General features: G+C 43.7%; 1 protein-coding gene across 1 annotated transcript in view; it reads left to right on the forward strand.

Moving 5' to 3' along the window:
* Window positions 1–14,533, forward strand: part of LOC142381809 (dematin-like) — a 47,415-nt gene extending 32,882 nt beyond the window's left edge. The window contains 9 exon segments of the mRNA XM_075467044.1: window positions 1,750–1,794; window positions 1,955–2,107; window positions 2,370–2,476; window positions 2,562–2,667; window positions 5,132–5,214; window positions 5,216–5,335; window positions 5,528–5,584; window positions 5,864–5,944; window positions 8,781–14,533. Of these exon segments, the coding sequence (XP_075323159.1) occupies window positions 1,750–1,794; window positions 1,955–2,107; window positions 2,370–2,476; window positions 2,562–2,667; window positions 5,132–5,214; window positions 5,216–5,335; window positions 5,528–5,584; window positions 5,864–5,944; window positions 8,781–8,894 (866 nt within the window). The 3' untranslated portion in view covers window positions 8,895–14,533.
* Window positions 14,534–14,908: the final 375 nt, after the last annotated feature.

Raw genomic sequence — 14,908 nt, forward strand, 5'->3', positions numbered from 1 at the left:
AAAAAGACTAACTGACCCCGGCACCAACACAACAACATATTATATTATTTGTAATAATTTATTATATATAATCTTAAATACAAAAAGGTACAAAAAGAACTGAGAAAAAACACGATAAATAAGTGAAATACAGTATATAAATATCAATCACAAATCCTTAAATAACCTCAAAATCCTAAAAAATAACCAAAGAAAGCTAAAAATAAAAATAAAGGCTCCTCTATGGAGTATTCCTGCAGTTATGACACCAACAGAGCTCAGACTGTAGCAGCTGTTTTCAGCCTGTTTACAGCTGGCTTTAACATTAACTTGTTGTGTTGCAAACACAAACCAGACCAGGTTGCCTTTGGGTGAAATTAGCTGCATGACATGATGCCTCAATTCCAATTCTAGTTCAGCAAAACTAAAAATCAAACAGTCGTGGCTAATAGCAACATGTTAGCAAGAGGCTAACAGATAGCCTGTAGCCTACGTCACTGATAGAAATCTGCATCCCTTTATCTTCTGCCCGTTTCTCCTCTTCTTCTCTTTCTAAACTGGGCACCTGATGGCTTCTTTGGTCTTTTACCACGATGATGATCCATGATGACTCCACATTATTGTGATTTAAGGCATTCTCACTATTAAGTTCCTGTTTCTCCTTATTATTATTATTCCGCCAGTTTTCGGCAGCCAAATACTCCTTCATACCTTCAGCTATTTCTACAATTTTGGAATCAAAACGTTCAGCTCTTTCAGCGGATCCCTGCTATAATTTTTGGTGTTTTTAACTTTTACATTTTTTAAGATATTCAACTTTTATTAAAAGTTTCCCGTCATTCAAATGAATGGAAACTGCTTTCAGCTCTTCCAAATCATCTCCCTCTTTCCAACCTAACTACTTCTGCATGCTTTCAGCTAGAGACACCATTCAAACTTTAAATGGGTCACAAGACATTCAGCTATTACCACTTGTTTCAGCTTTTTCAAATCTTCAGCCAATTTTGAAATATGACAGTTTAAAAAAGATGAACATTTTGCTCCTTCTTGATTTTTATGAATGAGCACACAGTTGAGTGCATGCTGATAAGTTTCAAATTTTTCATTTTTTTCAAACAAATTCTTCTAACTTTCATAGAGTTTAACTTAGAGAAACAAATTATACCTTAAAATGTAGGAAAATTTGTCCTCTTTCAGCCAATGTAACTCCTAAAGAGCTCACACTTACGGATATTCAGCTATGAGCCTTGAACCGAGATCAATCTCTCGAATTCTCTGACTAACTCCTATGTTAAGTTTGGTAGTACACAAAAATCACAAAATTCCTTCAACCAATACCTTAGCAACAGTTTTTACTGCTAAAGTTTAACTATTTTCAGCTTTTTTAGCATGGTCAGCTATCCCCATTCAGCTCATAAGCATTCTCACTCTAGTTACCTTTGCTTTTCCCATTAACGCCGTCCATTCACCCGTCAATCAACCGGAGTCACGTGACGTAAACACATTCACATAGATGGCTGCACAGATTTATTTATTGATTTATTTTTTTTACATTTTCCACATAACCCAGTTAATTACATGAAGGTATATGGGTCTATGTTAATTTTAGGAATTAAATATTTTTTTTCAGATAGAGTGCGCCCTGGGCAGTCGCCCACATTGCCCATAGTAAAAACCGGCCCTGTTCACATGAACTTGAAAATGAGTATTTTTGTTAAAGCCGTTCGCTATAATCTGGTACTTGTAAATTCTTGCTTTTTTTATTTGCAGAAAACGGCGCCAACATCTATAAGAAGCCTCCCATCTACAAACAAGGTTGGTTCCCAACGTTCTGCAGCTGGAGCCAAAGTGTGTTTACTGAATGTGGGTCAGCTGCAGCCACCTGCTCTGCAAAGCACCACGACGAGTTAGTGGTGTTTAATCAGCTTTAACACGCTGTGCATGTGTGTGTGTGCATGTGTGCATGTGTGTACAGATGTGTCGTCCTCGGCCGTCCCTCAGGGGAAACACATCGAGGATCTGATCATTGAATCCTCCAAGTTCCCAGCAGCTCAGCCTCCGGATCCAAACCAGCCCTCCAAGATCGAGACCGACTACTGGCCCTGTCCCCCCTCCCTGGCTGTGATTGGTACGATCCAAACCAGCACACACACACACACACACACACACACACACACACACACACACACACACACACACACACACACACACACACACACTATAATAAATTAAACATGTCATGATCCATCCACAGTATTATGAAAGATGGGATTTTCGAGGTGTTCACTAGAAAATTCCATCCAGCTGTAAATCCAGAGAACAACTGCTTCCCGTCACATATTCATCATCCTCTCCTTGTTTCCTTCCCTTGGTTCCTTTCCTCGCTGCAGAAAAAGAGTGGAAGAAGAAGGAGCAGATGGAGGAAGAGGAGGAGGATGGAGAGTTGGGCGATGAGCTGTGGGGACTCAGAGTGCTTCAGAAGCAAGAACTGAACAAGGTGGGAGACGTTTCCCAGATTTTCATCCAGCATTTTATGACCGATGGGCCCCGATAGAATGTGTCTGTGTCCGTGTGTTGGTCAGATTCAGTCCAATCTGGGTAAAATCATCCTGAAGGAGGAGCTGGACAAGTCCTCCGCCCCCCTGAGGAGGAAAACGCGCTCGCTGCCAGACCGCAGCCAGAACACAGGTAAAAGTTTAAGTTTGTTTCACTGTGAGAAAAGCAGCTGGATTTTATTCATCAGCTGAAATATTTGGATTTAGAAGTTGATTTGATCTTAAGATCTTATTGTAGAAACAAAGTAAATGTAAACTAGAACATTTCTGAAGAAATTTTGATGGGTGCCAATCTACTGCCTGCCCTATCAACAAACCCTTTAGTTCAGTTGAAGTTGAGAGTCTCCTGTCACATATAAACTTTGAATGAGGTCTAGCTAAGTGCTTTTCAATGCATTTTCCCATTGCATTGTGGGTATTTTCAAACTCCCCCTCACTATCAGTTTAAAGGAGAAAAGCAGATCAGATTTATAACATGAAGATGTTATAACAGGGCAGCCATCTTGGCTCTGCCCTCATAAGCAGTCTTAGAACAGAGCAGGCTAACAAGGCGTTGCCCCGGTAACAGGAGCAGGTGCGGCTCGTCTGTGTCACTGACATGTACGCTCACTATGGCTTCTTAAAATCGCACTATAATTTTGACTGCACTCGACTGTCTCGAACAAACGGTCGCTGTTCGAAAAGTAAAAGTCGTATCCCAATAATTCTTGAACCGTCAGCGCCCAAAGAGACGGCAGAAGCCAGCGGTGTAATTTTTATTTGGCTACTATGTGTGGCTCGTTTTTTATGTCAGTTTTAAAATCATTTTTATACATTGATTTTATGATTTTAGGCGTTTATAATGGGCGGAATGTCAGCTGGAGGGCCGACTCTCTGCGCTCAGAGGCGATTTGTGAGAAATCTGTGAGGCAGAGCTCAATGAGAGTGACTTTGTGTGAAAGAGGACAAAAATGCCTACGGTTTGAAGTAAAATGTGTCCAGATCGGGCAGATATTTCGGACATGAGAGACATTCGTTCGAGGAATTGGTGCAGTATCGAATTTAGAGTGGGGATTTGAGTGGGAGAGACACCTCAGCTGAGATGTCGTCTTCCTAAAACGTAAACTGCCGTTGTGTCAAAGCTGTAAAATGTATCAACAAACCCTTTAGTTCAGTTAAAGCTGAGAGTCTCCTGTTAGATATAAACTTTGAATGAGGTCTGTGTTATGCTGTATGGCTGAGTTATGAGCCCGAAAATGCCTCATTAAGTGCTTTTCAATGCATTTTCCCATCCACAATTTTCCCACTTTTTCCCATTTTGACGGAATTCCTTTCGACTAATAGGACTAGTCAAAACTTCCTAACTTGGTCACAGTTTTGCCGGAATTCCTTTCGACGAATGAGAGCCAAACGTAATTACCACACCGATCGAGGTCGTTGCGCATGCAGCAGTGTTAATTTCGTCAGCTTTTTTTAATTTAGTCTTAGTCTTAGTCATAATGACGAAAATCAATTTTAGTCTTAGTCAAATTTTAGTCATTTTAGTCATTTTAGTCAACACTGACTGTACATAATAGAACTTCTCTACACACGGCGGCATGATCAATCATTATCATGCAGGTTGTTTTGTTGTCCTTGTTGTAAACGAAATGGCTCCAGCTCCAACAAACCGTATACCGGCAGGTGAGCTAAATGCTACAACTAGCATGCACATGGCGAGTTACACATCAAAGCAACAGAAGCTACGGCTGCAGCAACCTGAATACATTACATGAACAATATATACAGCCATACTCACGTTTCATTTACGCACACACCACTTGCCGGGACATTAATCAACAGCTCGATCTTCACTCTGTCGACTCAGGGCACACACCTGTTCTAACCGAGCACCGACAGTTACGCTACATGACCAGCAGGGGGCCGCTCCGTTCTGAACTGACCAACACAACTTTGGAGCCTTTTCTACATCAAGAAACACTTATATTAACAATTACAAATTACAAACTAATTATAAACAATTAAATTTTTTAATGTCCATTCGTCCATGGCTTGTAAATTTCGTCTTGTCTTAGTCTCGTTAACGAAAATCATTTTTTATTCTCGTCATATTTTTATTTTCTGGAAGCATTTTTGTGCGTCATCGTCTCGTCATCGTCACGGGAAAAAGGGGCGTTAACGAAATATTTTCGTCATCGTCCTAGTTGACAAAATTAACACTGGCATGCAGCGGTGTGCTTTTTATGCCCGTGGGACCATCGCTAATAGACTAGTTGCGTGCCGAAATTCATGACGGAAACGGGAAAATAAGAAGAGTCTGGCAACAGAGTAGTATGTGTGTCTAATGCCTTCGGCATTAGCATCCGTAATAATTCACATTTTAGCAGGATTTTGGTTAAATAAACGTGGCCAACAAGTCTGATTTACAAACCAGAAAAGATGGAAAAAAGCAACAAAAACTTTAAATAACACCAGAGAATTTGGCTTTTGTATTTTCATGAATAAAACACGGTAGAAACCAGCTCCACATTCCAGGACCGGCCCAGCGTTGCTGCGCAGCGTTCCTGCTGTAATTCATTCATTCTGTCTTTGGGTGACGCTCCTCTGTCTGCTTCCAGGGTCCAACACGTCCAAGTCTGTGTATTTCCCGGCGTCCTCTAAGAGCGGTCTGTCCCGGGTGAGTAACCGCCGATGGAAACATGTCGCCGGACCGCTTTGAGTCCCTCGATGAGGTGACGAATACGTTTTTTGTTTCCTTCCAGCTGCAGTCAGCAGAGTTCAGCTCCTCTGAGAAACCCCCGACAGGTGAAAAACTCATTCAAGTTGTTCTGCACCCGCACCCACACATTTAACCCTCTGTCCATGTGTTGGGAACGGCTGTAATTTACATTTCTGCGCCTCTCTGCCTCTGTCTCTGCAGGTCTTCAGGTACAGTGTGTTCATTTTAAACCTCTTTAGCTGTCAGCAGCGTCTGCTTTAACAGAGGAAACCATGTTTCTGTGTGTGTGCGTCAGAATGGAGACACCAGGATGGACCGAGGGAACTCGCTGCCCAGCATGCTGGATCATAAAGTGAGAAAACTCTAAAAACTCTTTGTTCTCTTGATTTAATCATCTTAGAATTTCACCAAACTGCAGATTTTTAGTGATGAATAAAAAGATTTGAGCTATTAGAACACGTAAAACACAGTTTGAGTGTCTGAAATTGTCCAGAAACATTTTTTTTTAAGAAGCTAAATATCCTCAGAAGTGAAGCTGGAGTTCATCTGACCTGCTGGTTTCTCTCTGTAGATTTATTTTATTAATTTAATTAACAATATTAATTTATTTCATTTATTTTATTATTTATAGATCTACCCCTATGGGATGCTGGTGGTGACTCACAGAGGACGCAGCAAACTCCCTCCTGGGGTGGACCGGACCAGACTGGAAGTAAAAAACCCTGAGTTTGCAGTTCTAAAGTTTAACATATCAGGTCATAGTAAAACTAAGTGAACCCCTGATCCAGCAGCTGGTAGCAGCAGTGAGTGAGAAACTAAGTGAACCCCTGATCCAGCAGCTGGTAGCAGCAGTGAGAAACTAAGTGAACCCCTGATCCAGCAGCTGGTAGCAGCAGTGAGTAAGAAACTAAGTGAACCCCTGATCCAGCAGCTGGTAGCAGCAGTGAGTGAGAAACTAAGTGAACCCCTGATCCAGCAGCTGGTAGCAGCAGTGAGTGAGAAACTAAGTGAACCCCTGATCCAGCAGCTGGTAGCAGCAGTGAGAAACTAAGTGAACCCCTGATCCAGCAGCTGGTAGCAGCAGTGAGAAACTAAGTGAACCCCTGATCCAGCAGCTGGTAGCAGCAGTGAGTGAGAAACTAAGTGAACCCCTGATCCAGCAGCTGGTAGCAGCAGTGTGTGAGAAACTAAGTGAACCCCTGATCCAGCAGCTGGTAGCAGCAGTGAGTGAGAAACTAAGTGAACCCCTGATCCAGCAGCTGGTAGCAGCAGTGAGTGAGAAACTAAGTGAACCCCTGATCCAGCAGCTGGTAGCAGCAGTGAGTGAGAAACTAAGTGAACCCCTGATCCAGCAGCTGGTAGCAGCAGTGAGTGAGAAACTAAGTGAACCCCTGATCCAGCAGCTGGTAGCAGCAGTGAGTGAGAAACTAAGTGAACCCCTGATCCAGCAGCTGGTAGCAGCAGTGAGTGAGAAACTAAGTGAACCCCTGATCCAGCAGCTGGTAGCAGCAGTGAGTGAGAAACTAAGTGAACCCCTGATCCAGCAGCTGGTAGCAGCAGTGAGTGAGAAACTAAGTGAACCCCTGATCCAGCAGCTGGTAGCAGCAGTGAGTGGGAAACTAAGTGAACCCCTGATCCAGCAGCTGGTAGCAGCAGTGAGAAACTAAGTGAACCCCTGATCCAGCAGCTGGTAGCAGCAGTGAGTGAGAAACTAAGTGAACCCCTGATCCAGCAGCTGGTAGCAGCAGTGAGTGAGAAACTAAGTGAACCCCTGATCCAGCAGCTGGTAGCAGCAGTGAGAAACTAAGTGAACCCCTGATCCAGCAGCTGGTAGCAGCAGTGAGAAACTAAGTGAACCCCTGATCCAGCAGCTGGTAGCAGCAGTGAGTGAGAAACTAAGTGAACCCCTGATACAGCAGCTGGTAGCAGCAGTGAGTGAGAAACTAAGTGAACCCCTGATACAGCAGCTGGTAGCAGCAGTGAGTGAGAAACTAAGTGAACCCCTGATCCAGCAGCTGGTAGCAGCAGTGAGAAACTAAGTGAACCCCTGATCCAGCAGCTGGTAGCAGCAGTGAGTGAGAAACTAAGTGAACCCCTGATCCAGCAGCTGGCAGCAGCAGTGAGAAACTAAGTGAACCCCTGATCCAGCAGCTGGTAGCAGCAGTGAGTGAGAAACTAAGTGAACCCCTGATCCAGCAGCTGGTAGCAGCAGTGAGAAACTAAGTGAACCCCTGATCCAGCAGCTGGTAGCAGCAGTGAGTGAGAAACTAAGTGAACCCCTGATCCAGCAGCTGGTAGCAGCAGTGAGAAACTAAGTGAACCCCTGATCCAGCAGCTGGTAGCAGCAGTGAGAAACTAAGTGAACCCCTGATCCAGCAGCTGGTAGCAGCAGTGAGTGAGAAACTAAGTGAACCCCTGATCCAGCAGCTGGCAGCAGCAGTGAGAAACTAAGTGAACCCCTGATCCAGCAGCTGGTAGCAGCAGTGAGTGAGAAACTAAGTGAACCCCTGATCCAGCAGCTGGTAGCAGCAGTGAGAAACTAAGTGAACCCCTGATCCAGCAGCTGGTAGCAGCAGTGAGTGAGAAACTAAGTGAACCCCTGATCCAGCAGCTGGTAGCAGCAGTGAGAAACTAAGTGAACCCCTGATCCAGCAGCTGGTAGCAGCAGTGAGAAACTAAGTGAACCCCTGATCCAGCAGCTGGTAGCAGCAGTGAGTGAGAAACTAAGTGAACCCCTGATCCAGCAGCTGGTAGCAGCAGTGAGAAACTAAGTGAACCCCTGATCCAGCAGCTGGTAGCAGCAGTGAGTGAGAAACTAAGTGAACCCCTGATCCAGCAGCTGGTAGAAGCAGTGTGTGAGAAACTAAGTGAACCCCTGATACAGCAGCTGGTAGCAGCAGTGAGTGAGAAACTAAGTGAACCCCTGATCCAGCAGCTGGTAGCAGCAGTGAGAAACTAAGTGAACCCCTGATCCAGCAGCTGGTAGCAGCAGTGAGAAACTAAGTGAACCCCTGATCCAGCAGCTGGTAGCAGCAGTGAGTGAGAAACTAAGTGAACCCCTGATCCAGCAGCTGGCAGCAGCAGTGAGTGAGAAACTAAGTGAACCCCTGATCCAGCAGCTGGCAGCAGCAGTGAGTGAGAAACTAAGTGAACCCCTGATCCAGCAGCTGGCAGCAGCAGTGAGTGAGAAACTAAGTGAACCCCTGATCCAGCAGCTGGTAGCAGCAGTGAGAAACTAAGTGAACCCCTGATCCAGCAGCTGGTAGCAGCGGTGAGTGAGAAACTAAGTGAACCCCTGATCCAGCAGCTGGTAGCAGCAGTGAGCTGAAGTAATGGTTTCCTGTGGGACGTTATCAGTCTCTCTCATGTGATTAATTAGATTAAACACTTTAATCGTTGCCCAGCCCTAGTTATTAATTAAGCGATTAGACGGTACTTAATGCACCCAGAGCTGTAGTCGGGGTCCCGGCGGTTCTGGCAGCAGGTTTAGTTCCTGCTTCGGTGACCTCAGAGATGAAACTAACGCCTGAACGCTTCTCGCCCCACAGAGACACCTCTCTCAGGAGGAGTTCTTCAGCGTCTTCGGGATGTCCATCGAGGACTTCGACCACCTCTCTGTGTGGAAGAGGAACGACCTGAAGAAGAAGGTCTGCCTCTTCTGACGCCGCCGGGGTCCTCCGGCAGGAAGCCGGACGCCGGACGCCGAAGCCGGACGCCGCCGCCTCGGTGTGTCGACGCGTCCGGCGGCTTCGGGGTTTAGAGTTCTGCTGCACATTAACGTCACCTGTTTTAACCTTAGAGCTGCGGAACGCCAGCTTCAGTCATCAAACACAAATCTATAGCGCGAGCACAAATAAAACGTCTGCCGGGGAAGAAGAAGAAGAAGAAGAAGAAGAAGACTGGCGGGGGGGTTACGGTGATCCTCCGGAGCATGAAACATCCGGAGGGTTTCCACCCTGAAGCCCTCTGAATCTCTCCTGCTCCCGAGCCTCAGTGAAGGCAACATTCCTGCTGACTCGGTCACTTTTCAGACTGAGCAAAGAAACCCGTGAGCGCTTTCTGAAAGGAATGCTCCTATTGGCTTAGCCAGGTATGATGTCACAGTCACGGTGTTTCTTTCCCAGCATCTGAGAGAACAACAAGGGGGGGGCAGTTTGATCGCAGGCTGATGCTAATGCTACGAGCTAACGCTACGAGCTAACGGCTCCCGTCACACTTTACTGCCCGAACCGGCTGAACTTTAACGTCTTTTTTACGCATAATTACAGTTACATCGAGCATTAAGCAGCAGGTGGAATCTGTTTCTTTGGAGATGGCAGAAAATCACCATTTTAGGGCTGAAACATGAAGACGTGTCAGTGATTGCACAACGGAAATGGAAAGTATTTACCCTCCATAGCCTCAGAACGGAGGATCACACCCGCGCTCTTCATCAAATAAAACAGGAGAACGTTTTATTGGCGAGAGAAACTTTTGAAGGCATCACATGGTGATTATCTGCAGTGTCAAATTAAAACGGCTTTAGGTCGAAGTCGATGCTTTTATTTGATCATTTAAACTCCGTTTGTGGGTCGTTTTAATCGTTTTATTATCGGCTTTACACACGACTTCAGTAACAGCCGTCATCCAAAAACCCGCCAGAAGTCTCAGCTGCAGTATGTGTCCATTCACCAACCAAAGGGCAACATTTCCAGTTAGAGTTCCAAGCTCCAGTGGTACCAGACCAGTTCAGCCTGCGATCAGACCAGTTCAGACCAGTTCAGACCAGTTCAGACCAGTTCAGACCAGTTCAGACCAGTTCAGACCGGTTCAGACCAGTTCAGACCGGTTCAGCCTGCGATCAGACCAGTTCAGACCAGTTCAGACCAGTTCAGCCTGCGATCAGACCGGTTCAGACCAGTTCAGACCAGTTCAGACCAGTTCAGACCGGTTCAGACCAGTTCAGACCGGTTCAGCCTGCGATCAGACCAGTTCAGACCAGTTCAGACCAGTTCAGACCGGTTCAGACCAGTTCAGCCTGCGATCAGACCAGTTCAGACCAGTTCAGACCGGTTCAGACCAGTTCAGCCTGCGTTCAGACCAGTTCAGACCGGTTCAGCCCAGTTCAGCCTGCGATCAGACCAGTTCAGCCCGGTTCAGACCAGTTCAGACCGGTTCAGCCTGCGTTCAGCCTGCGTTCAGACCAGTTCAGACCAGTTCAGCCTGCGATCAGACCGGTTCAGACCAGTTCAGACTGGTTCAGACCAGTTCAGACCAGTTCAGCCTGCGATCAGACCAGTTCAGACCAGTTCAGACCAGTTCAGCCTGCGATCAGACCGGTTCAGACCAGTTCAGACCAGTTCAGACCAGTTCAGACCGGTTCAGACCAGTTCAGACCGGTTCAGCCTGCGTTCAGACCAGTTCAGCCTGCGTTCAGACCAGTTCAGCCCGGTTCAGACCAGTTCAGACCAGTTCAGACCGGTTCAGCCCAGTTCAGCCTGCGATCAGACCAGTTCAGCCCGGTTCAGACCAGTTCAGACCAGTTCAGACCGGTTCAGCCCAGTTCAGCCTGCGATCAGACCAGTTCAGCCCGGTTCAGACCAGTTCAGACCGGTTCAGACCAGTTCAGACCAGTTCAGACCGGTTCAGACCGGTTCAGCCTGCGATCAGACGGGCCACTCCTTGTTCTTATCTCTTATTCAGCAAAAACCACTGCCACACCCACACACACACACGCACACCTGGGACAGATGTTTGCAGATGTTTGCAGAAGAAGAGCAGCTGCTTGTTGCTTAGTGACCAAATGATGTGCAGCTATTTTCTAACTTCCTCAGAGGAGTGGAATGTTTGTTATGAATCAAATGGAAATCAAAGCCTGGAAATAATTCAGGATGTTGAAGAGAAGAAGACTTTTCTGAGGTCTGTGAGGACAGATGCATGATGGGAAATCATTCAGCAGAACATGTTGAAGAGAAGAAGACTTTTCTGAGGTCTGTGAGGACAGATGCATGATGGGAAATCACTTCAGCTTGAAATGAACTGACTTTAATCATTATTCTTCAGTAGAAGCGTAACGGGATCAGCACTCATGGTTTAACATAAGGACCATGACCAGGTTAAACCAAACTGCACATTATTTAACACCTTTAACTCGGGCGTTGAGTCTTTACTGAACCGGATTTAATGGGAACATCACAGATGGATCCTGCTGGCTGGGCTGTAAACCGATGGGAGGAAAATGACCATATTTATTTATTTATGACTTATTAAAAGGTATTTAACATGTTTAATCACTGCAGAAATACTATGTTCACTGACAGAAATAAGAAGTTATTCAATGAGACGTGGTTTGTTACTGCGGCTGTCACCACTCCTCGTGCACAGGGCAGCCACGTTGGGATCATTCCAGCTGATTTTCCTTCTGGGAACGTGTAGATTCCAACATCCAAAGTCTGATGAAGCACACCAAACAGTCTGAGGAGCAGTTAGAGTCCAGCAGAGGGCGCCGTAATATCAGCGTGAGCTAAGATTTAGATTTTACACTGTGGACAGTAAGATACAGATCCAACATAAGGTACTTAACTTACACCATAAACTGATTAATCAGAGGTAATTTTACTTAACTAACACCTTAAACCGATTAATTAAAGGTTATTTTACTTAACTAACACCTTAAACTGATTAATCAGAGGTTCTTTTCATTTTACTAGCACCATAAACGCAGGACTTAGTTCTCCTTCAGTGAAACATCTGAGAGCTTCTCCTTCTCTTCTCTGAGCTCCTTTCAGCGGCTGACAGTCTGTGATGCTTCTTGTGATTTAAACCCGAGTTCCTTAAAGATTTAACCCAGACAGACTCACCTTCACTGCATCAGTTCTTCTGAACATCAGTTCTTCTGAACATCAGTTCTTCTGAACATCAGTTCTTCTGAACATCAGTTCTTCTGAACATCAGTTCTTCTGAACTTCAGTTCTTCTGAACATCAGTTCTTCTGAACTTCAGTTCTTCTGAACATCAGTTCTTCTGAACATCAGTTCTTCTGAACATCAGTTCTTCTGAACTTCAGTTCTTCTGAACTTCAGTTCTTCTGAACATCAGTTCTTCTGAACATCAGTTCTTCTGAACATCAGTTCTTCTGAACTTCAGTTCTTCTGAACATCAGTTCTTCTGAACTTCAGTTCTTCTGAACATCAGTTCTTCTGAACATCAGTTCTTCTGAACATCAGTTCTTCTGAACATCAGTTCTTCTGAACTTCAGTTCTTCTGAACATCAGTTCTTCTGAACATCAGTTCTTCTGAACTTCAGTTCTTCTGAACTTCAGTTCTTCTGAACATCAGTTCTTCTGAACTTCAGTTCTTCTGAACATCACGCCCGCCTCGCCGCTCTCTGTTTCTGTGGAGCAGCGAGTGAAAGAGGAACCTGGCTGGAGATGTGTGGGAGTGAGCGAGCGTTGGGATGACTTCCTGTTTCCTGTCTGTGCTTTTCTTTTGGGGAGGATTCTGAGAGGATTCACGCTTCGCTGTGATTGGTTCGTGTAGTTAGGAGCCGGCTGCCGGTTGCTGTGACGACGCCACGATGACACAGAGATTGTTCCGTGTTTCTCTTTTTGTACATTTCAAAGTGTTTTCTTCAGTTTTTATCGGATTCGTTTGACGTGCGGGACAACTCGGGTGCTCGTCAACGTGTCTCATCCTTTGCCCTTTTTTGCCCTTTATTTGGCTCAGAGGCCTTTTCTTCTTCTCTTTAACCCTAATTTCTCCACTTGGGGTGTACTTTCTCCTCTAATTTCACTGTAGATAGTGATACTCATCATATTTGGTCCAGTTGTGCATTTTTGACAATTTTTCGAATTTCAAACACACATCATATACAATGCAATTTTTCATTGTGTAGAAAAAAACTCCTTAATTTCTGAAAAGGGACATTTTTGTCCCCTTTTAAAACGACCTAAAAACATCGTATATTAATATTTTTATTCCACTTTTTTTTCCCTAAATCTTTTATTCCACTTCAGTTCTGACGTGCCTACTTATCTCTACTCAATAATTCCACTTTGCATTCCATATTTTGAAAATACTGGCACCAAAAGGCTTAAAATTTGGGTTAAAAAGTTCAAATTGGCATCTAAAGGGTTCATTTTTTTGAAAATAATTGAAAACTTGGTAGTTATGATCAGAACTAAACTTTTTTTTCATAAATCTTTTATTCCACTTCAGTTCTGATTATAACCACCAAGTTTTCAATTATTAAAAAAAAAAAATGAACCCTTTAGATGCCAATTTGAACTTTTTAGCCCAAATTTTAAGCCTTTCGGTGGCAGTATTTTCAAAATATGGAATGCAAAGTGGAATTATTGAGTAGGGATAAGTAGGCTCGTCAGAACTGAAGTGGAATAAAAGATTTTTGAAAAAAAAAGTGGAATAAAAATATTAATATACGATGTTTTTAGGTCGTTTTAAAAGGGGACAAAAATGTCCCTTTTCAGAAATTAAGGAGTTTTTTTTTTTTTAAATCAGACACAAAAATTAAAAATCCCTAAAAATCAATGTTGTTGCTGATCATTGACATATCCCAGACCATAATTATCCCCGCTCAACAATTCCACTTTGCATTCTATATATTGAAAATACAGCAGTTTTTGTGGGTTTTTTTTTTACAGAAATTGGTGTTTACATCATATAAACCAGTATTTAAAGGGTTACATTTTTTTAAATAATTGAAAACTTGGTAGTTATGATCAGAACTGAAGTGGAATTAAAAGATCTATGGAAAAAAATATTAACATATCATGTTTTTAAGTTGTTTTGAAAGGGGACAAAAATGTCCCCTTTCAGAAATTAAGTTGTGTTTTAAATCAGGTCTGAGGGTTAAACCCTCCAACTTACATCCAGGTGGAAGTTTTCTGCAGGAGAAGTAAAAGTTTATTGTTTTTTTTCCTTTGAAATCCTTAATTTTAAAGTAAATCCTGACGTGAAAACACTCTGAAACGTCGGCTGCTGCAGACTGACTTTAAATCAAATGAATGAAATGGTTTATTAGTGGTTTGCAGCTGGATAAGAGCTGAAAAAAGTTGAATTATAGATAATTCTTCCCTGTTAAGCCAGCTCAGGATGACAGGAACAGTGTTCATTTTACAGGATGTCAGACTCGTTGACGAGCACTCGGTCCACAGCCGCCCTGCTGCTGTACATACTGAACACTGAATGATATTATTAATAGTTGTTGTTTTCATATCTGGATGCAGCTGCTGTAACAGATGAATGGTGATGTGAGTGATGAACCAGGAGTTACAATAAAGAGCATTTCTATTTGCTTTCCTGATGTTGTGTCAAACTTTTTTTGTGTGTTTGCTGAAGGCAGTTAAACATTTAATCAGCTTTTTAACTACAGTTTCGGCACGTTTACGCTCATTTGCAGCTTCTCTGATCCCTTCAGAGGATTCAGGTCGTGTAAAAGCAGCTGAAATGAATCGATGTGATGCAGAAGCAAAGAGGAAGTTCTGCTGTTTCTGAGACGCTGAGGCAGATTAACCATCAAACGACAGCAAGATATTCACAGAAAGCATAAATTTATATAAATTTTAGTGCTGGGCGAGTTAACTCGTTAATTATTTAATGCCGATAATATTTTATCATACATTAACGCAGGTTTTATTTATTTATATATGTTTGGGTTTTTTTATTTTAAAAATAAAAA

The sequence above is a fragment of the Odontesthes bonariensis genome, chromosome 6, assembly GCF_027942865.1.
Source record: "Odontesthes bonariensis isolate fOdoBon6 chromosome 6, fOdoBon6.hap1, whole genome shotgun sequence".
Lineage (NCBI taxonomy): Eukaryota > Metazoa > Chordata > Actinopteri > Atheriniformes > Atherinopsidae > Odontesthes > Odontesthes bonariensis.